This window comes from Bombina bombina, chromosome 2 (assembly GCF_027579735.1).
Source record: "Bombina bombina isolate aBomBom1 chromosome 2, aBomBom1.pri, whole genome shotgun sequence".
Lineage (NCBI taxonomy): Eukaryota > Metazoa > Chordata > Amphibia > Anura > Bombinatoridae > Bombina > Bombina bombina.
This window is the reverse complement of record NC_069500.1, coordinates 6,550,634-6,576,910: the sequence shown is the minus strand read 5'-3', so window position 1 is coordinate 6,576,910 and position 26,277 is coordinate 6,550,634. Positions and strand designations below refer to the sequence as shown.

At 43.3% G+C, this 26,277-nt stretch overlaps 1 protein-coding gene across 1 annotated transcript in view; it reads left to right on the top strand.

Moving 5' to 3' along the window:
- Window positions 1-25,931, top strand: part of LOC128646833 (uncharacterized HIT-like protein Synpcc7942_1390) — a 150,040-nt gene extending 124,109 nt beyond the window's left edge. Inside the window, exon 4 of the mRNA XM_053699631.1 lies at window positions 25,491-25,931. Coding sequence (XP_053555606.1) covers window positions 25,491-25,582 — 92 coding nt within the window. The 3' untranslated portion in view covers window positions 25,583-25,931. The remainder of the gene's footprint in view (window positions 1-25,490) is intronic.
- Window positions 25,932-26,277: the final 346 nt, after the last annotated feature.

Sequence of the window (26,277 nt, the reverse complement as noted above, 5' to 3'; positions counted from 1 at the left end):
TAGTAATCATCACCAAATAAGAAATAATTACAACCTAATACAATCCTCAATAGCTGGATTAAAAATTCTTGTTGTAATGGTGAAAAACTAGAATCTTGATTCAAAACCTTTAGCAACCGCCCCAATCCCTGCCTCATGGGAGATGGAGGTATATAATGATGCTACATCCAGACTAAAGAGTATGCCCTTGTTTCCATCAATAGACAGGTTCTGCAGTTTTACTATAAAATCACTTGTATCCTGAATATAAGAATTAGAAAATACCAGGGGTCTTAAAGCTCTATCTAAAAAAATTGAAACTTTAGATAAAATGGAACCCATTCCAGCCACTATGGGGCGTCCAGGGGGAGATGTTAAACATTTATGTACTTTAGGTAGTGTATACAAAACTGGAGTTATATCCTCTGATTCTAAAAGAAACTTTGCAATATCCTTGTCTATCACTCAATTTTTAACCCCTTAATGACCGAGGACGTGCAGGGTACGTCCTCTTAAAAAAGTCACTTAACGACCAAGGACGTACCCTGCACGTCCTCGGTTTGGAAAGCAGCTGGAAGCGATCCTGACCACTTCCAGCTGATTTCCGGTTATTGCAGGATGCCTCGATATTGAGGCATCCTGCAATAACATTTTTTACCCCTCCGGTGCAGAGAGAGCCACTCTGTGGCCCTCTCTGCACCGGACATCGATGGCCGCATTCGTTGGTGGGTGGGAGCTGAAGTGGGAGGTGGGTGGGCGGCCATCGATGGCTTCTTAGTGAGAGAGGGGGGCGGGATCGGTTGCGGTATCGCCGGGGGCGCGCACGGGGGGCGCGCACGTGCACGGGGGGTGGCGGGCGGGCGCGTGCACGGGGCGGGAGCGGGTGGGAACCGCTACACTACAGAAAAAAGGTACAAGTTGATTGTCAAAAAATATATAATAAACTTATTTTTTTTAAAACATCTAAGGGATCAGGAAGGGGTGGGGGGTTGGTATTGGGGGGGGGAAGCTACACTACAGAAAAGGGACATTTTTTAAATATATAACAGCATATTTTTCACTAAAATGGGTACTGGCAGACAGCTGCCAGTACCCAAGATGGCGCACATTAAGTCAGAGGGGGAGGGTTAGAGAGCTGTTTGGTGGGGGATCAGTGAGGTTGGGGGCTAATGGGGATCCTACACATAAGCATATGTAAATATGCTAAAAAAAAATGCACAAAAAAGCCAAAATTCTCCTTTTATTTTAGTACTGGCAGAAACTTTTGTGGCGGGGACATTTGTGGGGTAGGGGAGGGAAGAGAGATGTTTGGGAGGGATCAGGGGGTCTGATGTTTCAGGTGGGAGGCTGATCTCTACACTAAAGCTAAAATTAACCCTGCAAGCTCCCTACAAGCTACCTAATTAACCCCTTCACTGCTAGCCATAATACACGTGTGATGCGCAGCGCCATTTAGCAGCATTCTAATTACCAAAAAGCAACGCCAAAGTCATATATGTCTGCTATTTCTGAACAAAGGGGATCCCAGAGAAGCATTTACAACCATTTGTGCCATAATTGCACAAGCTGTTTGTAAATGATTTCAGTGAGAAACCTAAAATTGTGAAAAATGTAACATTTTTTTTAATTTGATCGCATTTGGCGGTGAAATGGTGGCATGAAATATACCAAAATGGGCCTAGATCAATACTTGGGGTTGTCTACTACACTACACTAAAGCTAAAAATACCCCAAAAAGCTCCTTACATGCTTCCTAATTAACCCCTTCACTGCTGGGCATAATACACGTGTGGTGGGCAGTGGCATTTAGCGGCCACCTAATTACCAAAAAGCAAAGCCAAAGCCATATATGTCTGCTATTTCTGAACAAAGGGGATCCCAGAGAAGAATTTACAACCATTTATGCCATAATTGCACAAGCAGTTTGTAAATAATTTCAGTGAGAAACTGAAAGTTTGTGAAAAAATTTGTGAAAAAGTGAACGATTTTTTGTATTTGATCGCATTTGGCGGTGAAATGGTGGCATGAAATATACCAAAATGGGCCTAGATCAATACTTTGGGATGTCTTCTAAAAAAAAATATATACATGTCAATGGATATTCAGGGATTCCTGAAAGATATCAGTGTCCCAATGTAACTAGCGCTAATTTTGAAAAAAAATGGTTTGAAAATAGCAAAGTGCTACTTGTATTTATGGCCCTATAAGTTACAAAAAAATCAAAGAACTTGTAAACATTGGGTATTTCTAAACTCAGGACAAAATTTAGAAACTATTTAGCATGGGTGTTTTTTGGTGGTTGTAGATATGTAACAGATTTTGGGGTTCAAAGTTAGAAAAAGTGTGTTTTTTTCCATTTTTCCTCATATTTTATAAATTATTTTATAGTAAATGATAAGATATGATGAAAATAATGGTATTTTTAGAAAGTCCATTTAATGGCGAGAAAAACGGTATATAATATGTGTGGGTACAGTAAATGAGTAAGAGGAAAATTTCAGCTAAACACAAACACCGCAGAAATGTAAAAATAGCCTTGGTCCCAAACGGACAGAAAATGGAAAAGTGCTCTGGTCACTAAGGGGTTAATTGCATTATTAACACATCCCTCTATTTCCTTTTTGATGTTAAATACTGGATTTGTAGACAATTTTTTATACACATCTGTATCTGATAACTGTGTATTAATCTCATTAACATAGAATTCCCTATCCATTAGTACAATTGCACCCCCCCCTTGTCCGCCCCCTTAATGATGAGCTGTTTGTTATTTTTTAACCTATTCAGTGACAACAACTCTGTTTTAGATAAACCTTGTCCCACAGGGCTCTTTTTACATTTACATAGCTGTGCTATGTACCAGCGAAAAGACAGCTGTGCTATGTACCAGCGAGAAGACAGCTGTGCTATGTACCAGCGAGAAGACAGCTGTGCTATGTACCAGCGAGAAGACAGCTGTGCTATGTACCAGCGAGAAGACAACTGTGCTATGTACCAGCGAGAAGACAGCTGTGCTATGTACCAGCGAGAAGACAACTGTGCTATGTACCAGCGAGAAGACAACTGTGCTATGTACCAGCGAGAAGACAACTGTGCTATGTACCAGCGAGAAGACAGCTGTGCTATGTACCAGCGAGAAGACAGCTGTGCTATGTACCAGCGAGAAGACAACTGTGCTATGTACCAGCGAGAAGACAACTGTGCTATGTACCAGCGAGAAGACAACTGTGCTATGTACCAGCGAGAAGACAGCTGTGCTATGTACCAGCGAGAAGACAACTGTGCTATGTACCAGCGAGAAGACAAACTGTGCTATGTACCAGCGAGAAGACAGCTGTGCTATGTACCAGCGAGAAGACAGCTGTGCTATATACCAGCGAGAAGACAGCTGTGCTATGTACCAGCGAGAAGACAGCTGTGCTATGTACCAGCGAGAAGACAACTGTGCTATGTACCAGCGAGAAGACAGCTGTGCTATGTACCAGCGAGAAGACAGCTGTGCTATGTACCAGCGAGAAGACAACTGTGCTATGTACCAGCGAGAAGACAGCTGTGCTATGTACCAGCGAGAAGACAGCTGTGCTATGTACCAGCGAGAAGACAGCTGTGCTATGTACCAGCGAGAAGACAACTGTGCTATGTACCAGCGAGAAGACAAACTGTGCTATGTACCAGCGAGAAGACAACTGTGCTATGTACCAGCGAGAAGACAACTGTGCTATGTACCAGCGAGAAGACAACTGTGCTATGTACCAGCGAGAAGACAAACTGTGCTATGTACCAGCGAGAAGACAGCTGTGCTATGTACCAGCGAGAAGACAGCTGTGCTATGTACCAGCGAGAAGACAACTGTGCTATGTACCAGCGAGAAGACAACTGTGCTATGTACCAGCGAGAAGACAAACTGTGCTATGTACCAGTGAGAAGACAGCTGTGCTATGTACCAGCGAGAAGACAACTGTGCTATGTACCAGCGAGAAGACAGCTGTGCTATGTACCAGCGAGAAGACAGCTGTGCTATGTACCAGCGAGAAGACAGCTGTGCTATATACCAGCGAGAAGACAGCTGTGCTATGTACCAGCGAGAAGACAGCTGTGCTATGTACCAGCGAGAAGACAGCTGTGCTATATACCAGCGAGAAGACAGCTGTGCTATGTACCAGTGAGAAGACAGCTGTGCTATGTACCAGCGAGAAGACAACTGTGCTATGTACCAGCGAGAAGACAGCTGTGCTATGTACCAGCGAGAAGACAGCTGTGCTATGTACCAGCGAGAAGACAGCTGTGCTATGTACCAGCGAGAAGACAACTGTGCTATGTACCAGCGAGAAGACAAACTGTGCTATGTACCAGCGAGAAGACAACTGTGCTATGTACCAGCGAGAAGACAACTGTGCTATGTACCAGCGAGAAGACAACTGTGCTATGTACCAGCGAGAAGACAAACTGTGCTATGTACCAGCGAGAAGACAGCTGTGCTATGTACCAGCGAGAAGACAGCTGTGCTATGTACCAGCGAGAAGACAACTGTGCTATGTACCAGCGAGAAGACAACTGTGCTATGTACCAGCGAGAAGACAAACTGTGCTATGTACCAGTGAGAAGACAGCTGTGCTATGTACCAGTGAGAAGACAGCTGTGCTATGTACCAGCGAGAAGACAGCTGTGCTATGTACCAGCGAGAAGACAGCTGTGCTATATACCAGCGAGAAGACAGCTGTGCTATGTACCAGCGAGAAGACAGCTGTGCTATGTACCAGCGAGAAGACAGCTGTGCTATGTACCAGCGAGAAGACAGCTGTGCTATGTACCAGCGAGAAGACAGCTGTGCTATGTACCAGCGAGAAGACAGCTGTGCTATGTACCAGCGAGAAGACAGCTGTGCTATGTACCAGCGAGAAGACAACTGTGCTATGTACCAGCGAGAAGACAACTGTGCTATGTACCAGCGAGAAGACAACTGTGCTATGTACCAGCGAGAAGACAGCTGTGCTATGTACCAGCGAGAAGACAGCTGTGCTATGTACCAGCGAGAAGACAGCTGTGCTATGTACCAGCGAGAAGACAGCTGTGCTATGTACCAGCGAGAAGACAAACTGTGCTATTTACCAGCGAGAAGACAACTGTGCTATGTACCAGCGAGAAGACAAACTGTGCTATGTACCAGCGAGAAGACAAACTGTGCTATGTACCAGCGAGAAGACAAACTGTGCTATGTACCAGCGAGAAGACAAACTGTGCTATGTACCAGCGAGAAGACAACTGTGCTATGTACCAGCGAGAAGACAACTGTGCTATGTACCAGCGAGAAGACAACTGTGCTATGTACCAGCGAGAAGACAACTGTGCTATGTACCAGCGAGAAGACAGCTGTGTATGTACCAGCGAGAAGACAGCTGTGTATGTACCAGCGAGAAGACAACTGTGCTATGTACCAGCGAGAAGACAGCTGTGCTATGTACCAGCGAGAAGACAGCTGTGCTATGTACCAGCGAGAAGACAACTGTGCTATGTACCAGCGAGAAGACAGCTGTGCTATGTACCAGCGAGAAGACAGCTGTGCTATGTACCAGCGAGAAGACAGCTGTGCTATGTACCAGCGAGAAGACAACTGTGCTATGTACCAGCGAGAAGACAACTGTGCTATGTACCAGCGAGAAGACAGCTGTGCTATGTACCAGCGAGAAGACAGCTGTGCTATGTACCAGCGAGAAGACAAACTGTGCTATGTACCAGCGAGAAGACAGCTGTGCTATATACCAGCGAGAAGACAGCTGTGCTATGTACCAGCGAGAAGACAGCTGTGCTATGTACCAGCGAGAAGACAACTGTGCTATGTACCAGCGAGAAGACAGCTGTGTATGTACCAGCGAGAAGACAGCTGTGTATGTACCAGCGAGAAGACAGCTGTGCTATGTACCAGCGAGAAGACAGCTGTGCTATGTACCAGCGAGAAGACAGCTGTGCTATGTACCAGCGAGAAGACAGCTGTGCTATGTACCAGCGAGAAGACAGCTGTGCTATGTACCAGCGAGTAGACAGCTGTGCTATGTACCAGCGAGTAGACAGCTGTGCTATGTACCAGCGAGAAGACAGCTGTGCTATGTACCAGCGAGAAGACAACTGTGCTATGTACCAGCGAGAAGAGAACGGTGTCTATAGACTAGTATGGTTCCTACTAATACAGATATGAGTAAGAGCCGCTTTTATAATATATACAGCATAGCATTTTTTCCAAGCAGGGCACAAGAATCACTTGTCAGTCACTACAATTTGATTTTTTCTTTCACAATATTATACAAAGAGAAAATAACTTTGTTTTACGTTGTCCACCAGGGAGAGCACCAAGTATATCTATCGGCACTAAAAAGGGGAGGACGCTGGGATGTTTGTTACTTTATATAGTAGCAATGCTTAGCTTTGGTCAGATATATACACACCGGCAGGTAGGTGACCAGGAGAAACTTAATCTCATCAGGTGACAAAATGCAGAAGATGCTTCAGCGAAATCTCAGCAGGACACAGGTTTATTCCCACAGAGATCTGTGTACAGATTGTTGTTTACTCTTCACGGGGGAGGTTCTCGTCCTTAAATATCTGCTAAACCTTCACCTAAAATAAAAATCAATCTGCTTCTTTCTGTTCAGCAGATCATTTTGTTTACAGTCTTTCTGTGTAGTTTTTTTCCTCTGTCCTCAGACTGTATAAAAATGATACTTTCAACAAGCAGCGGCATTTCCCTGCACATTGCATAAAAACTTATATTAAACAAATGTTTTTACTCTTCTACAATATAATCACATTATGAGAACCCCTATTATGACTAATACATAAGTCTTATAAACCTAATGAAACGTATTGCACTAAATATCTTTCAAGACCATAACATTCAGAGTAGAAAGGTAAACTAGTGTTAGTTACTTGCTTCGGGACTTTAACTGATTGTGTATGAAATGACAACTGTAGAGAGTGACAATACACGCGCAACCTCAAACAAAGATGATCAATATAGTGCAGCGATTTTAACACTAAAAAGAAAATAAGATCAGCATCTTCATTCAGCTGGATAAAAAAAAATGTTTATTATACAGAAATAGCTTTTAAAAGGTAAAATTGAGCAACATGTTCAAATATTCAAAAAAAAATTTCAAGGGCGGTTATAACTGCAGTTTAGAGCTTTATGTTTGATATTTTTTTTTTTATGCTTTTGCAAAAGATACTTGACTGGTTAAACGCACTGATCATTTTACTTTGTTCATGAAATCACACAAACTTTTTTTTTTTTTTACCTTCTAGTCTATTGTAGGTGTCTCTCGTTCTTTAGCATTACAAGCAGCTTTATAGATAACATTTTATTGTTGCTGTTTCTTTCTAATGACACGATGAGTCCACAGATCATCTAATTACTATTGGAAATATCAGTCCTGTCCAGCAGGAGGCGGCAAAGAGCACCACAGCAAAGCTGTTAAATATCACCTCCCTTCCATCCAACCCCAGTCATTCTCTTTGCCTACGTTAGAGCAAGGAAGTGGTAAAGTTAGGTGTTGGAAAGAAGATTCTTCAAGCAAGATTTTATTATTTTTCAAGCAGTGCAAGATAGTTCTGCTTTGTCCTAGGGTGTAGCTGTAGTCCATATCAGTCTCTTCAGTAGAGCAGTGGTGGCTTTCAAGCAATGGGAACTTGTGGGGTACAATCCTCACTGCGCCTCCCATGTATTTAATGCTGCCCTATTTGTGCAAGCGTGAGTAAGATTACTCAGTCTTTGTTTTTATCCACATGTGAGGGAACTGGCCTTCTCAAACCTAGTGAGCTGCTGGGCTGCCAAGCAGATGTCTAAAGGTAAGTGCTAACATTATTTTTTCTGGGACACATTGCAGAAAATAAAAGGATGGCACTTTACATTATGATTATGGGACGAGACATTCACCTATTACTTGGGGGGATCATTTTATTATGGCAGCAATAGCAGGCACTGGGGACAAGGAGATATGGCTCAGAGGTGGCGTTTTTATTATTACTTACTCCCTGCGGCTTTGATATTTTTAGCCGATCGGGAGGTTGACGTTGTAACGCCCACGATGGGCGGGGTTAGCTGAGGCGGCATTTTCTGTTGCCCGCCCTTTTCCCATTTAACTTCCTGTGTTACGGAGCGTAGAACTAGCTGCATCACAGTCATTAGCTGAATAATGGTTACCGGTCTATACTTTCAGAAAGATAACAGTTAAGTCCGGAATTGCTAACAGGATAATCACTCCGCTTTTCAGTCAGGCAGGTAAGCACCTCAGCAAGTCTAAGCTGAGGTGTAAGGGTGTCCGGAGTGGTTTTTAGGCTACTTTATATTTTTATTGCAGCAAAATAAAGCAGTTTTGTTTAAAATTTAAAGGAACAGTAACAGTTTTTTTGTGGGGTATTTTCTATATAAAATATCAGTTTTGTTTATCTTTATACTGCTTATTAGTGAATAAAGATGAGCCAAGAAGCCTTGCAGGATGTTACATGTATTTTATGTGTTGATGCTAATGTGGAACCACCAATCCCTTTCTGTTCCTCATGTATTGAGAGAACTTTACATTACAGGGATAGACTTTTTTCTGAGCCAACATTGTCTAGGGCGGATGGTGGTCAGGAGTCCTCTGACAATGTTCAAGACATGCCACAGCTTTCTTCTCATATGTCCCAAAATTTATCGTCCACCCTTCCAGTGCCCTGCATTTCCTCTCTTACTCCACCTTATAACGTTGCAAGACATCACTTCCCTCATGTCCTCTGCGGTTTCTGATGCGTTGTCTGCTTTTCCCATGCTGCAGGGAAAGCGCAAGAGAAAATGTAAACAATCGGTAAGTTAGGTTGCTGACACAGTCGTTGCTATTTCAAAGGCCCCCTCCCAGCATTGTCGTGGTCAATCCTAAGAAATATAGGCCTAGATTTGGAGTTTGGCGTTAGCCGTGAAAACCAGCGTTAGAGGCTCCTAACGCTGGTTTTAGGCTACCGCCGGTATTTGGAGTCACTCAAAATAGGGTCTAACGCTCACTTTTCATCCGCAACTTTTCCATGCCGCAGATCCCCTTACGTAAATTGCGTATCCTATCTTTTCAATGGGATCTTTCTAACTCCGGTATTTAGAGTCGTTTCTGAAGTGAGCGTTAGACATCTAACGACAAAACTCCAGCCGCAGGAAAAAAGTCAGTAGTTAAGAGCTTTCTGGGCTAACGCTGGTTTATAAAGCTCTTAACTACTGTACTCTAAAGCAGTGTTTTTCAACCAGTGTGCCGTGGCACACTAGTGTGCCGTGAGAGATCCTCAGGTGTGCCACGGCAGACTGACAACAGTGTGACATATTTTTTAAACTTTGCTTGTTTTTTACTCCCAGTGCAGGGGTAGTTTGTAGGAGGCATGGCATAACAGCACAATACATACAGTATGTGTGTGTTTGTGTGTATGTGTATATATATATGCTGTATTAGGCTACAATGTGTGATTTTTTTTAAATTTTGGGATGGGGGTGTGCCACAGGATTTTTTAATGTAAAAAAGTGTGCCACGGCAAAAAAAAGGTTAAAAATCACTGCTCTAAAGTACACTAACACCCATAAACTACCTTTGTACCCCTAAACCGAGGTCCCCCCACATCGCCGACACTCGACTAAATTTTTTTAACTCCAATCTGCCGACCGCCACCTACGTTATCCTTATGTACCCCTAATCTGCTGCCGCTAACACCGCCAACCCCTGTATTATATTTATTAACCCCTAATCTGCCCCCCACAACGTTGCCTCCACCTACCTACACTTATTAACCCCTAATCTGCCGACCGCAAAGCGCCGCCACCTACGTTATCCTTATGTACCCCTAATCTGCTGCCCCTAACACCGCCGACCCCTATATTATATTTATTAACCCCTAATCTGCCCCCCACAACGTCGCAGCCAGCTACCTACAATAATTAACCCCTAATCTGCCGACCGCAAAGCGCCGCCACCTACGTTATCCTTATATACCCCTAATCTGCTGCCCCTAACACCGCCGACCCCTGTATTATATTTATTAACCCCTAATCTGCCCCCCACAACGTCGCCTCCACCTGCCTACACTTATTAACCCCTAATCTGCCGAACGGAGCTCACCGCTATTCTAATAAATGTATTAAAAATCACGGAGTTCAGCTGATTTTCTTCATTACAAATTCATCTTGAACTCCTACTACTCTGCCCTTAATCTCCACAAGCAACACTACTTCTCTACTCTTATCTCTAATCTTTCTTCAAACCCAAAACGTCTGTTCTCCACTTTCAATACTCTCCTCCACCCTCCCCCACTTCCTAATACAACTTCTCTGTCAGCTCAAGACTTTGCCAGTCACTTCATTAACAAAATTGATTCCATCAGACATGAAATCAGCTCTCAACACAATTCCATTCTCTCCCCCCCTCAAATACTCTCACTCAACCACACCCCTCATAACCTGAAACTTAGTTCATTCTCCCCTGTTACTGAGGACGAAGTTTCAGCACTTATACTGCGCTCTCGCCTCACTACCTGTCCCCTTGACCCTATCCCCTCACAGCTGCTCCCCTCTCTCTCTGCTATCCTTACCCCTATGCTAACACACATTTTCAACCTCTCCCTCAGCACTGGTACATTTCCCTCATCAATGAAACATGCACTGGTCACACCTATCCTCAAAAAACCTTCCCTTGATCCTACCTCCCCATCCAACTACCGCCCAATTTCCCTCCTCCCTCTTGCTTCAAAGCTTCTTGAAAAACTAGTATATGCACGCCTATCCCATTTCCTTACGTTAAACTCCCTTCTTGACCCGCTGCAATCTGGATTTCGTCCATATCACTCCACAGAGACAGCTATTGTTAAGGTCACCAACGACCTATTTACAGCTAAATCAAAAGGCCACTTCTCTCTGCTTATCCTCCTTGATCTGTCCGCAGCCTTTGACACTGTCGACCACCCTCTTTTGCTCCAAACCCTCCAATCCTTCGGCATCTGTGACACAGCCCTTTCGTGGCTCTCTTCCTACCTGTCAAACCGTACCTTCAGTGTAGCCTTCTCTGGGGCCTCCTCTGCCCCGTCACCACTTTCTGTTGGAGTACCGCAAGGCTCTGTCCTCGGTCCCCTTCTCTTCTCAATCTATACGTCATCACTAGGTTCCCTTATTAAGTCCCATGGTTTCCAATATCATTTGTATGCCGATGACACCCAAATCTACTTCTCTGCACCAGAACTATCTCCTTCCTTGCTAACCCGTGTCACTAACTGTCTTTCTCACATCTCTTCCTGGATGTCCTCTCACTACCTCAAGCTAAATCTCTCCAAAACTGAGCTCTTCATTTTCCCCCCTTCTTCCAAAATCTCCACCCCCAATATCTCTATAACTGTCGACAACTCCATCATTACCCCTACCCCGCATGCCCGATGTCTCGGGGTCACATTTGACTCAGATCTTTCCTTGGCTACAGCCTGCCGCTTCCACCTTAAAAACATCTCTAAAATTAGACACTTCCTTACACAAGACACAACTAAGATTTTTTTTTTTTTTTTTTTTTTTTTTTTTTCAAAAGCTTTATTTGGTATAATCCAGTATATTTAGAAATGACAAATGCACAACCAGTTTCAGTGCTTAAATACAATAATCAACATTAACATTAATTCAGCAGCTGCCTATACATCTCTATGAAGGTGAGCTTACTTTTTTGCGTCTTATTTTCTATATTCCTTACATATGTAACATTTGTGTTGTTCATGTGGTATGCTGTTACGCATACCCATCAGGTTCCCGTGTTCCCCCAGTCTCTCCATCTCAGGGTGGTGTATAAAGTGAACCTTATGTTTTAAATTTGTAGGTGTCTCTATCCTACTCTACTTCACCTGTAGTGCTTTCCCTCCATTGCATTAACATGATTTCATGTGTATCTATTGTATCATTCTTTAGGTGGTGGTACCTTTCCAGATTCAGTAGTGTGCTAACCTGTCCCTTCCACTCCTCTATTGTAGGTATCGTTTTAGATTTCCAATGTCTTGGAATTAACAGCTTTGCACTGTTTAACATAACCATTCTCAGCGCCTTACTTGCAGAGCTTTCTAGTGTGGGGAGAGACAGAAAAAGTAGTGTTTTTGGACTGTTTTGTAGCGTCTTCCCTGTTGCTTTCCTGATATGTTCTAAGACCTCTGTCCAAAATTGATCCAGCCCCGGACACTCCCACCATATATGTGTTATGGTGCCATCACCCCCGCACCCTCTCCAGCACTTCCCTGAGGCCGTTTTGTATATCTTGTTTAACCGAATGGGAGTAAGGTACCATCTAGACAAAAACTTATACCCGGATTCTTGAACCCTGCTTGAGATTGAGGCTTGCTTTGTAATTTGGAAAGCGGCTAACCATTCTGAGGTGTCAATGTCTATGTGCAGTTCTCTCTCCCATGCCTTAGTGTATGATGGTAGTGTCTGAGCATCCTCTATAAGGAGGAGTTTATATAATAGCGAGATTGCATGTTCTGTTGCGTTCTCCTTAATGCACAGGGTCTCAAAGGTTGTCAGCTGTCTAAAGATGTTGTGTTTCTGTTTGTGAGTCGATATAAAGTGACTGAGTTTGGAGTGCGTCAGCCAGTTCATTCCTACATCTGGATTATTTTCTATTATCATGTTTAGTGGCTTCAGTTTGTTCCCTTCCAAGAGTGCTGAAAGTGTTCGTTCCTTGTATGGTATGGTGTGACTGAAGTTTGTTTCTCTATGGTTCCAAGGTGTTGCAGGATTCTGGTATGTGGGTGTCAAGGGGCTTATGTGAGTGGAAATGTTTGTGGAGGTGTTCAACAGTCTGTCCCAGGTGGTGAAAAAGTCAGCGAACAGCGGATACCTAGATGTTGCCATTGGCCTGTCTCTCTCTGATAACCAGGCCATTCCCCCTGCGTTGCCCACGCCCAGTATTGAGCGGTCTATCTGAACCCATAGTTTGTTAGGATCATTCCCACACCAATCCAATAGTTGCCGCAGTGAGATGGCTTGTTTATATATCATGATATTTGGTAGCCCCAGACCACCTCTGTCTCTGGGTAGATATAGTGTAGCTTTCTTGACCCTGGGCCTAATAGTCCCCCAGACATAATGTTCTATTGTGTTTTGCAATTTGGGTAGGTAATTGTGTGGGAGGGGGATTGGTGTAGTTTGCATAAGATATAGTAGCCTAGGCAGGATGTTCATTTTTATCACGTTTACCCTTCCCAGCCAGGATATGGGTTTGTTTTTCCAATTAGACAGGTCCGCCACTATGTCTGTCTCTAACTTTTTGTAATTGGCCTCATGCATCACCTGCTGGTCCGAGGATAAAAATATGCCTAAATACTTCATCTTAGTTTTTTGCTTATTGAGTGGGCAGTCCTGTAGGGACTGGTCGAGTGCCGTTGCGTCGTATGTAATGTTAAGGATCTCAGACTTGGAAAGGTTTAACTGGAAAGTGGAAACTTTGCTAAATTCCCCAAATATTTCAAGTGTTCTGTTCATGGAGGTGTTAACGTTGGTCAAGGTGAGCAAGACATCGTCCGCATATAAAGCTATCTTATACATGTTTGAGGCAATCTGTATTCCCTCTATTTGGGTATCATTCCGAATTTTTTGGGCTAGGGCTTCTATTGTAATAGCAAAAAGTATAGGTGAAAGGGGACAGCCTTGTCTCGTACCATTCCTGATAGAAAAACTGTCTGATAGCAGGCCATTCACCTTTACTTGGGCCGTGGGATTCGTATAAAGAGTAAAGATCAAATTTATGAAGGTGTCACTGAATTTCATTTTTTGTAAGACTAATTTGAGAAAGCCCCACTGCACCCTATCAAAGGCTTTCTCAGCGTCTGTAGATATTAATACCATAGGGGTTTCTTGTGCTTTAACATGTGCTATAATTTGAAGTGTTCTTAGTGTGTTGTCCCTGGCCTCTCGGCCAGGTACAAACCCCACTTGGTCTGGGTGAATTAGGTCTGGTAGAAATTTATTAATCCTAGTGGCCAAAATCTTTGCAAATATCTTGATGTCAGTGTTCAGCAGAGATATGGGTCTGTAGTTTTCCGGTTTATCTGTTCTTTTGCCTGTCTTGTGTATTACTGTTATGTGTGCTGCTAACATAGCGTCTGAAAATCCCTTCTCTTTTAATATTGAATTAAATAAAGCTGTTAGTGGAGCCAACAGGTGGTGCACATAGGTCTTGTAGTAGCGTGTGCTGAGACCGTCAGGTCCTGGGCTTTTACCGTTAGGCATGTTTTTTATAGCGGTCTTAATCTCATCGTGTGTGATGGGAGAGTCCAAGTACTCTCTGTCCTCTCTTCCTAGGGTACTCAACTGCGTATCTGCTAGAAATCCCTCCATTTCCTCCTGACTAGTATTATTCTGGATGTTATATAATTCCTGATAGTAGCGTCTGAATGTTTCTGCTATTTGTGGACTATCTCTGTGTGTTTGCCCTGTGTGATCCGTCATGGAGTATACATGTGTGTCTAATTGCTTTCTCTTGAGTGTCTTGGCTAGTGCAGGTCCGATTTTATCGTTGATGTCAAAGTATTTCTGTTGTAGTCTGGTAGCCTGCTCTTGGTATACCTTCAGTAGGTGATTGTTTAAGTCCTGTCTGGTAGTGGTCAGTTTTTTTAAAATTTCAGGGGAGTTGGGGCTATGCTTGAGTTGGGTTTCCCAGTATTTGATTTGGGAGGTTGTGGAGTTAACAAACGGTCTATTGTTTCTTGTTCCCCTCGCTTTGAGCCTAATAAATTCCCCCCTCAGCACGCATTTGTGTGCCTCCCATATCGTAGTGGCTGAGGTGTCTTCAGTCAGGTTTTCCCTGAAGTAATTCCCCAATGCAACGTCTATTTCTGATTTAACAAGCGCGTCATTAAGTATGTTCTCATCTAGTCGCCACATAAAGGGCCTTATAGGGAGGTCTGGCCAATGCAGTTTGCATATCACTGGGGCATGGTCTGACCATGTCATTGGCAAGATGGTGGAGTTCTCTACTCTTGTCAGGCCTATTTGATCGATGAGGAAATAGTCTATTCTAGTATAGAGGTGGTGTGGGTGGGAGTAGAATGTGTAGTCTCGCTTTTGTGGGTTACTTGTTCGCCATACATCATGTAGTTTGAGCTGATGCATCTGGGTGTGGATTGCTTTGATTATCCTTTGGTGGGTGCTAGAGTGTCCCAAAGAGGTGTCTAGTGTGGGGTCTAACGGGAGATTGAAATCGCCCCCTAGCAAAATTATTCCTTTTGAGTGTTCTAGTATTAGGTTCGCTACCTGCTTGAATACTAAATGCTGGCCTTGATTGGGGAGATATATATTTACCAATGTGGCAGGTGTGCTGAACAGAGTCCCTATTACTATTAAGTATTGGCCATTGGTGTCTTTTATAACTCTGGTCGGGTTGAAATGAATATTATTTCTTATGAGGATTCCTACTCCGCCTTTCTTAGAGTTCCCTGAGGCTAAGTATGAAGTGTTATATTTGTTGCTCAAGAATTTTGGCTCCCTGCCTTTTTTAAAGTGCGTTTCCTGAATAAATAGGATATCACCTGATTCTCTATACATATTGTTAAAGGCAATGGAGCATTTTTCAGGGCTATTGAGTCCCCTTGCATTAATTGTTAATAATGTAATGTATCTGGGCTGGGTATTATCCCCATTATCTCTGGGTTGTCGTGGCATAGTGTTTAGCGTTAACTGTGTATAGTTGCCTCTAGTTGTATGTACTCTTAGGTGCTGAAATATGAAGTGTGCCTACCGTATTCACTGGTGATCCGCGTGTCTCTGTGGTTTCCTGAGTGTGGGTATGTATCTGACTGGGAGGGAGAAAGATCAAATATATGCAACAGAAACAGTAAATCACAATGTCTTGACGCTAAGCTCTATTACTTAACAGTTAATGGCAGAATTTGGTTCAATCCTAGTTGCAAGCTATGTAAGAAAATGCAAGAAATAAATTAACGATCAAACTGTGCAATATCACAACTCTAAACAATATAACAATATAAACAATATTATGACAATATAATGAGGGCAGTATCCCTGTCCCCAAACCCTATTAAAGAAATATATAGAGGCTTATCTAGCATACGACCTGAAGTCCATAGTTTGTGTCAAATGTCCCCTTTTGGTGTTACTCATCAGTGAGCAGTCCCTGTATAGTGTCCTCCTGTATTTGTTTGTTCACATCAGGGTTTCTCCCATTTTTGTCTGAATTTCTGGACGATAATGGAGGTATCCTCTGTTCTGCGGGGTGACGGCTGTTTCCTGCATGTTGGGCCATCTCTGGGGGTTGTATTTTTATTTGCAGTGTTTCACAAAAGTGTGGTAAATCTTCTACAGACTTGAATACAGCAGTGTTACTACCCCTTGTAGCGATGATACAAACTGGAAAGCCCCATCTGTAGATTATTCTCTGTTCCTGCAGGACTTTTGTAATGTACTGTAGTTCCCTCCGTTTCTGGAGCGTAGTAGGGCTGAGATCTTGAAAGACTTGTATCCGATGACCCGCGTGGGTAATCTCTTGTTTTGCTCTGGCATGTTTCATAATTTCTTCTTTGTCTTTATAGTGAAGCGTTTTTAGAATCACATCCCTTGGAGGGGCTTTGGGGGGGGGGGTTTGCTCTAAGTGCTCTGTGCGCCCTTTCTATCTGGATGTCTGGTGCATTGTTGTCTCCTTTAATCGTTCTGAACAAGGCCTGTATACAGCCTTCTAGGGCAGCCGGGAGGATAGTTTCTGGAATTCCACGTATTCTCATATTGTTTCTCCTCCCTCGGTTATCCAGGTCCTCCACTTTTTCAAGTAGATGTTGGATTGTTTCATCTTGTGCATACGCCAGCTGCGACATATGCTGCATGTCAGTGTCCATTATATTATGGCCTTCTTCTAGTGTTGTGACCCTCTGTGTTATACGAGTGATATCTTTTTTCAGCTCACCATACCAGCTTCTAACCTCTGTTAGCATCTCTTTAAGATCTTGCTTCGTACAAAGTGGTAACAAGTCCTCTTTCGTGAGCCCCGCTGCAGGCAGGTCTATGCTACGTGTGTCAGTTGATATATCTCTTTGCTGGTCCATTCCCACTATTTCAGGTTGGGTGTCTGATGTGGGTTCTACAGGCCTCAGAAATTGTTGTAAAGTTTTAGAGCGTGGGGTATTATCTGTTCTGCTTGGTCTGCGGCCTGGCATACTGTTAGCACCCTCCTGCATGTGGTGTGTAGTAAGTGGTTGATTGTGGTTCAACAACAATGCCCTTGTGCTTATTTAGATTGTGCTGTATATACTTCCAGTCGTGCAATAAATTTTCAATAGATTCCCTAGGGCTAGGCCTGCGCCCCTTGGCTTGTTCTCTTAAGCAAGGTGCCCTCTGAAGCCGTTGTCACCGTTTTTTACTTTGTTTGGGGTCTGTGCTGCTTCTTTGTCTAAGCGGCTGCCTGAAGTTCTAGCTGCTGCTGTTCCTCATTAAAGTGTCACAGTGTGTTTTTGTTTTGTTTTCTTTTGTTTTCTGTTAACTGTTCCCTTTCCTTAAGTTTGTTGCCTTTGTGTTCCCTTCTCTCATCTAGGGAGTTATCAGTTAACACTGCGTTTTTTTTTTTTTTTCCACCGTATAACTTATTGCTGCTGTGCAGGGCTTATCCTCTAATTGATTGCCTGTGTCGCTTACTACCCGCAGTGTATACTTTAGCGGGGACTTCCAGAGCGCTCCGGCCTATGTTTGTGGTGCTTAATCTACCCCCACGCCTTTTGTCGTGTCTCTATGTGCTGCTGCTAAGTCCGCCGGGCGGATTTTCTCACCTTCTGTGCGCCTTGTTAATATTCACTCTCAGGGTGATTGAATCTCCTCAGGTTTAGTTTCCTGCACTTGGTCCCTTCAGACCGGTATGAGTATTTGTGTCGCAGCTGTCTCTATGTGCGCTCGGTAATGCGCTCCGTGGCGGTGAGGGCCGTGGTCGCTGCGGCAGTCCGGTGTGGCGATATTGTTATTCCCGGGTATTGCAAAGGGAACTCCGGGGGTCTGGTCACTGAGGGGGATATGGTATGGCTTATAAAACAGGTACTGCATGCATTTGATTAGGGTTTTGATGGCTTGGGAGCTCTCACTTTACACGGCCATCTTCCTGAGCAGCCAGGCTCCGCCCCCCACAACTAAGATTTTAATCCACTCTCTCATTCTTTCCCGCCTTGATTACTGCAACTCTGTCCTCTCTGGTCTCCCCACCTGCCGCCTAGCTCCTTTACAATCCATAATGAATGCCTCTGCCAGACTCATCTTCCTTACACGTCGCTCTTCATCTGCTGCGCCTCTCTGCCAATCCCTTCACTGGCTTCCTCTTGCCTCTAGGATCAAACACAAAACTCTCACTCTTACATACAAAGCCCTCAACTGCACTGCTCCCCCCTACATCTCAGACCTTGTCTCCAGATACACTCCCTCCCGTCCCCTTCGCTCTGCTCATGACCTCCTACTCTCCTCTCTTGTCACCTCATCACACTCCCGTTTACAGGACTTCTCCAGACTGGCTCCCATCTTGTGGAACTCTCTGCCTCGCTCCACAAGACTCTCTTCTAGTTTTAAAAGCTTCAAGTGCTCCCTAAAGACTCTACTGTTCAGGGACGCATACAACCTACGCTGACCTTTCCTATTACCAGTTCCTCTCCTCCACTGCAATCCCCTGAACCCTCTTAGCATGTAAGCCTAAGAGTCCAGCTGTTTGTAGATCACCTTCTTAAGAGCTGACTACAACAGTGCAACTCTTGGCAGGGCCCTCTACCCTATAATCGTTTTCTTGTACTCCCCTTTGTTTATAGCGCTGCGGAATCTGTTGGCGCTCTACAAATAACCGATAATAATAATATTAACCCCTAAAGCTAAGTCTAACCCTAACACTAACACCCCCCTAAGTTAAATATAATTTACATCTAACGAAATTAATTAACTCTTATTAAATAAATTATTCCTATTTAAAGCTAAATACTTACCTGTAAAATAAACCCTAATATAGCTACAATATAAATTATAATTATATTATAGCTATTTTAGGATTTATATTTATTTTACAGGTAACTTTGTATTTATTTTAACCAGGTACAATAGCTATTAAATAGTTAAGAACTATTTAATAGCTAAAATAGTTAAAATAATTACAAATTTACCTGTAAAATAAATCCTAACCTAAGTTACAATTAAACCTAACACTACACTATCAATAAATTAATTAAATACAATTCCTACAAATAAATACAATTAAATAAACTAGCTAAAGTACAAAAAATAAAAAAGAACTAAGTTACAAAAAATAAAAAAATATTTACAAACATAAGAAAAATATTACAACAATTTTAAACTAATTACACCTACTCTAAGCCCCCTAATAAAATAACAAAGCCCCCCAAAATAAAAAAATGCCCTACCCTATTCTAAATTACAAAAGTTCAAAGCTCTTTTACCTTACCAGCCCTGAACAGGGCCCTTTGCGGGGCATGCCCCAAAGAATTCAGCTCTTTTGCCTGTAAAAAAAAACATACAATACCCCCCTCCAACATTACAACCCACCACCCACATACCCCTAATCTAACCCAAACCCCCCTTAAATAAACCTAACACTAAGCCCCTGAAGATCTTCCTACCTTATCTTCACCCTGCCAGGTTCACCGATCCGTCCTGAAGAGCTCCTCCGATGTCCTGATCCAAGCCCAAGCGGGGGGCTGAAGAGGTCCATGATCCGGCTGAAGTCTTCATCCAAGCGGGAGCTGAAGAGGTCCATGATCCGGATGAAGTCTTCATCCAAGCGGGAGCTGAAGAGGTCCATGATCCGGAAGAAGTCTTCTATCAACGGCATCTTCAATCTTCTTTCTTCCGGATCCATCTTGCAGACCTCCGACGCGGAACATCCTCTTCTCCCGACGCCTACTAGCCGAATGACGGTTCCTTTAAGGGACGTCATCCAAGATGGCGTCCCTCGAATTCTGATTGGCTGATAGGATTCTATCAGCCAATCGGAATTAAGGTAGGAATATTCTGATTGGCTGATGGAATCAGCCAATCAGAATCAAGTTCAATCCGATTGGCTGATCCAATCAGCCAATCAGATTGAGCTCGCATTCTATTGGCTGATCGGAACAGCCAATAGAATGCAAGCTCAATCTGTTACCTGTAAAATACAAAGTTACCTGTAAAATAAATATAAATCCTAAAATAGCTATAATATAATTATAATTTATATTGTAGCTATATTAGGATTTATTTTACAGGTAAGTATTTATCTTTAAATAGGAATAATTTATTTAATAATAGTTAATTAATTTCGTTAGATGTAAATTATATTTAATTTAGGGGGGGTGTTAGTGTTAGGGTTAGACTTAGCTTTAGGGGTTAATACATTTATTAGAATAGCGGTGAGCTCCAGTCGGCAGATTAGGGGTTAATAATTGAAGTTAGGTGTCGGCGATGTTAGGGAGGGCAGATTAGGGGTTAATACTATTTATTATAGGGTTAGTGAGGCGGATTAGGGGTTAATAACTTTATTATAGTAGCGCTCAGGTCCGGTCAGCAGATTAGGGGTTAATAAGTGTAGGCAGGTGGAGGCGACGTTGTGGGGGGCAGATTAGGGGTTAATAAATATAATATAGGGGTCGGCGATGTTAGGGCAGCAGATTAGGGGTACATAGGGATAATGTAAGTAGCGGCGGTTTACGGAGCGGCAGATTAGGGGTTAATAATAATATGCAGGGGTCAGCGATAGCGGGGGCGGCAGATTAGGGGTTAATAAGTGTAAGGTTAGGGGTGTTTAGACTCGGGGTACATGTTAGAGTGTTAAGTGCAGACGTAGGAAGTGTTACCGCATAGCAAACAATGGGGCTGCGTTAGGAGCTGAACGCGGCTTTTTTGCAGGTGTTAGGTTTTTTTTCACCTCAAACAGTCCCATTGTTTCCTATTGGAGAATCGTGCACGAGCACGTTTTTGAGGCTGGCCGCTTGCGTAAGCAACTCTGGTATCGAGAGTTGAAGCTGCGTTAAAAATGCTCTACGCTCCTTTTTTGGAGCCTAACACAGCCATTCTGTGGACTCTCAATACCAGAGTTATTTTTATGGTGCGGCCAGAAAAAAGCCGGCGTTAGTTTTTCGGGTCGTTACCGACAAAACTCCAAATCTAGCCGATAGTAAGCTAAATATTTTGATGTACTCTCCATAGTGGAGGTTTTTCCTGTACCAGATCGAGCTACAGAGATTATTGCTAAGGAATGGGAGAGACCGGGTATCCCTTTTTCTCCATCCCCTATATTTAAGAAGATGTTCCCTATAGCAGACTCTATCAAGGAGTCTTGGCAGACAGTAACCAAGGTGGAGGGGGCAATTTCCATGCTGGCTAAGAGGACCACTATTCCCATAGAAGATAATTGTTCCTTTAAAGATCCTATGGAAAAAAAATTAGAGGGGGTTACTCAAGAAGATGTATGTACATCAGGGTTTACAGTGGAAACCTGCAGTGTGTATTGCTACCGTCACTAGCGCGGCGGCATACTGGTTTGATGCGTTGTCTTATTCTATTCGGACAGACACTCCCCTTGAAGAGATCTAGGATAGGATCAAGGCCCTTATAGGGACATTAAACACTAAATACATGCTAGATAAAATGATACATTCAAAGAAAAGATTAGTCCATGAGTAGCATGTAGATGTATTTTTTAAAGTTTCATTAGTTGTTTAAAAAGTGACAAAATAAGTATAAAGTTTTAGTGTCTATAAAACACTAGGAGCTGCCATGTTGTAACTTGTGTTACCTTCTCTGCTGTTGCCAATTAGAGAGTTATAAATAGGTCACTAGAGTGTGCAGCCAATGATTGTGCTGGATTGAACAGAGTTCTGCACTTACATTTCTAACAGGAACTGAAAAGCTCACAATTTCAGAATGGAATTACAGGCAAAGAGAACAAAATAAATAATGAAAGTATATTGCAGAGCTGTTTTATATATACAATTTATCCTTTTATATTACCATCTCAACTTGTTTAATGTCCCTTTAAGTTGGCCAATTCATTTATCACAGATGCTTCCCTACAGGTTATTAAACTGGGAGCAAAGATTTCCGGTTTTGCTGTGCTGGCCGCAGAGCATTATGGTTAAAATCTTGGTCTGCGGATGTGTCATTTAAGTCTAAGCTTTTGGCTATTCCCTACAAAAGGAAGACCTTGTTTGGGCCGGGATTGGCGGAAATAATTTCTGACATTATGGGAGGAAAGGGTCATTTCCTCCCTCAAGACAAGAGGAATAAGCAGAAGGGACGTCAGAGCAATTTTCGTTCCTTTTGAAACTTCAAGAGTAAGCCTTTCTCTCCTGCTTCCAAGCAGGAACAGTCTAAGCCTTCCTGGAGGCCCAACCTGTCCTGGAACAAAGGAAAACAATGTAAGAAGCCTGCTATTGACTCAAGGGAAGGGTCTGCCCCGATCCGGGAACGGATCTTGTGGGGGGCAGACTTTCCTTCTCTCAGGCTTGGGTTCAGGATGTTCAGGATCCCTGGGCAGTGGACAACGTGTCCCAGGGATACATACTAGAGTTCAAGACCTTTCCTCCCAGGGGCAGGTTTCTGCTCTCAAGATTATCTGTTGACCAGACAAAAAGAGAGGCATTCTTACACTGTGTTCAAGACCTTTCCGACCTGGGATTAATAGTTCCTGTTCCAAGGCAGGAGCAGAGTCTGGGATTTTACTCCAATCTGTTCGTTAATAGTTCCTGTTCCAAGGCAGGAGCAGGGTCTGGGATTTTACTCCAATCTGTTCGTGGTTTTCAAAAAAGAGGTACCGTCCTTCAAGATGGAAACTATTCGTTCCATTCTTCCCTTCGTTTAAGAGGGTCAATTTATGACAACAGTAGATTTAAAGGATGCATACCTGCATGTTCCCATACACAGGGACCATCACAAGTTTCTGAGTTTGGCATTTCTAGACAAACACTTCCAGTTTGTGGCTCTTCCATTCGGCCTCATCACAGCTCCCAGAATTTTTTCAAAGGTTCTGGGATCACTGTTGGCGGTGCTCCGGTTGCGGGGCATTGCATGGGTGCATTATCTGTACGACATTCTGGTTCAGGCGCCATCCTTTCAACAGGCAAAATCCCACACGGAAATGTTATCCTTCCTGCGATCTCACGGATGGAAGGTGAATTTGGAAAGAGTTCCTTAGTTCCAACTACAAGGGTAGTTTTCTTGGGAACCATAATAGATTCCTTATCAATGAAGATATTTCTGACAGAAGTCAGGAAATTAAAGATTTTCGATTCTTGTCTAGCGCTTCAGTCCTCTCCTTGGCCATCAGTGGCTAAATGTATGAAGGTAATCGGTCTGATGGTAGCGGCTATGGACATCATCCCTTTTGCCCATTTTCACCTCAGACCTATGCAGTTATGCATGCTCAGACAGTGGAACGGAGATTATACGGATCTGTCTCCACAATTACATCTGGAGCAGGAGACCAGGGATTCCCTTCTTTGGTGGTTGTCTCAGGATCATCTATCCCAGGGAACTTGCTTCCGCAGACCCACCTGGGAGATTGTGACAATGGACGCCAGCATTCTGGTATGGGGAGCAGTCTGGGGCTCTCTAAAGACTCAGGGGACATGGGCTCAGTCAGAGTCTGTTCTACTCATAAACATTCTGGAGCTGAGATCAATCTTCAATGCTCAGTTAGCCTTGGCCCGGTTCATCAGGTTAGGGTCGGACAACATAACTTCTGTGGCTTACATCAACCATTAGGGAGGAACTCAGAGTTCTTTGGCCATGACAGAGGTAGCCAAGATAATTCAGTGGGCGGAGACCCACAACTGCTGTCTGTCGGCAATTCACATCCCAGGAGTGGACAACTGGGAGGTGGATTTTCTGAGCAGACAGACCTTTCACCCGGGGGAGTGTTTTCCAGCTTGATACTCAAATGGGGACAGCCGGAATTGGATCTCATGGCATCTCGGCAGAATGCCAAGCTCCCGAGGTACGGGTTGAGGTCAAAGGACCCCCAGGCTGTTCTGATAGACGCTCTGGTGGTACCTTGGAAGTTCAGTCTTGCATACCTATTTCCCCCGTTCGCTCTTCTACCTCGGGTCATTGCTCGAATCAAACAGGAGAGGGCGTTGGTGATCCTCATTGTACCGGCGTGGTCTTGCAGGATTTGGTATGCAGATCTGGTGGAGATGTCATCTCTTCCACCTTGGAGACTTCCGTTGAGAAAGGACCATCTACTTCAAGTGCCCTTCCTTCATCCAAATCAATCTCCAAGCAGTAAGCTTCAGAGAAACTAGAACGCTTAATTTTATCCAAGCGTGGATTTTCAGAATCAGTCATTGAGACCATGATTCAGACTCGTAAGCCTGTGACGAGAAAGATTTACTGTAAGATATGGCGTAAATATCTGTATTGGTGGGAATCCAGAGGCTACTCTTGGAGTAGAGTCCGGATTCCTAGAATTCTGTCCTTTCTCCAAGAAGGTTTGGAGAAGGGTAGTTTTGCGTACTAAGTTAGGGTTTCTCCCTAAGGTGGTTTCAGATTGGAGCATTAATCAGGAGATGATTGTTCCTTCCTTGTGTCCTAATCCTTCTTCTCAAAAGGAACGTCTGCTACACAATCTTGACGTGGTGCATGCATTGAAATTCTATTTACAGCCGACTAAGAATTTTCGTCAGTCTTCTGCTCTGTTTGTTGTCTTCTCTGGGAAACGTAAGGGGCTACTTCTCTTTCTTTGTGGCTGAAGAGTATCATTCGCTTTTCCTATGAGACTGCTGGACAGCAGCCTCCTGAGAGAGTTACGGCTCATTCTATGAGGGCTGTTTCCTCTTCCTGGGCATTAAAAAATGACGCTTCTGTGGAATAGATTTGCAAGGCTGGGTCCTCTCTTCACACTTTTTCAAAATTTTATAAATTTGATACCTTTGCTTCGTTCGGTGCTTCTTTTGGGAGAAAGGTTCTTCAAGCAGTGGTGCCTTCCGTTTAGGTTCCCTGTCTTGTCCCTCCCTTATTATCTGTGTACTCTAGCTTGGGTATTAATTCCCAATAGTAATTAGATGATCCGTGGACTCATTGTGTCATTAGAAAGAAAACAAAATTTATGCTTACCTGATAAATTTATTTATTGACACGATGAGTCCACGGCCCGCCCCTGTTTTTCTAAGACAGGCTTTTGTCATACTATAAACCTCAGACACCTCTGCACCTTGTTGCTTCCTTTCTCTCCTTTGCTTCGGTCGAATGACTGGGGTGGGAAGGGAGGTGATATTTAACAGCTTTGCTGTGGTACTCTTTGCCGCCTCCTGCTGGGCAGGAGTGATATTCCCAATAGTAATTAGATGATCCGTGGACTCATCGTGTCAAGAAAGAAAGAAATTTATCAGGTAAGCATACATTTTGTTTTTTAGTGTTTATAACATTTTATATTTTATTTCTGTATTCATTTTTCTTTCTCTGTCACTGACTGTCACTTGTTTTACAATGGCTCTCACACCAGTGTTCTTTGCCCATTTTGCAGTGATTAATGACGGCAAGCAAGGGGCTCAGTCTGTGTATCACCTCCACCTGCACGTGATTGGCGGCCGTCAGATGGGCTGGCCCCCTGGTTAGATTTGTGGATACTCCTGCACAGATCGTCAGCTATAGGGAGTCTCTAACTCATACACATTTTTATTTTGTGATTCAGAACATGCAATTATAAAAAAAAGTTTCTAATTTATTTGCTTCTTTCTCATGTTGTTCTTTGTTGAAAAAGCAGGGATGTAAGCTCAGGAGTGTGCACGTGTATGGCAGGATAAAGTGCTGCCATCTAATGTTCTTGCTGATGTAACATTTTTGTAGAACTGCAGACACGTGCACGCGCCTGAGCTTACATTACTGCATTTCAACAAAGGATAACACGAAAAGAAAGAAAGTTTGATAATCAAAGTAAAATTTATAAAGGAAGTGTATTCTCTTATCAGTTTCCTGTCTGTGTATTGTCACTGTGCACAAGCACTGTGTTTGAGGATTGTTATAGCATCCACTGGATGTCTTGTGTGTCATGATGTCAAGGAGCAGGTGGTAAGATAAAAGCAATATTCGTTTTATTGAAGTGTAGTAATACAATCAGCAGAGGATTGCTTGTGATTGGGGAGGTAATCTGAGATATATGCACAAGACCATTTTTTTTTTAATTATATGGGAACCATCCAGAGTCTTAAATCAATCAAATAGTATTTACCATAATAGAAATGGCAACTTGCACTGCTTAGTCTTTGGTGAGACAGCAGGTATATCAGGTAATATTCACTGGAACAAATCCA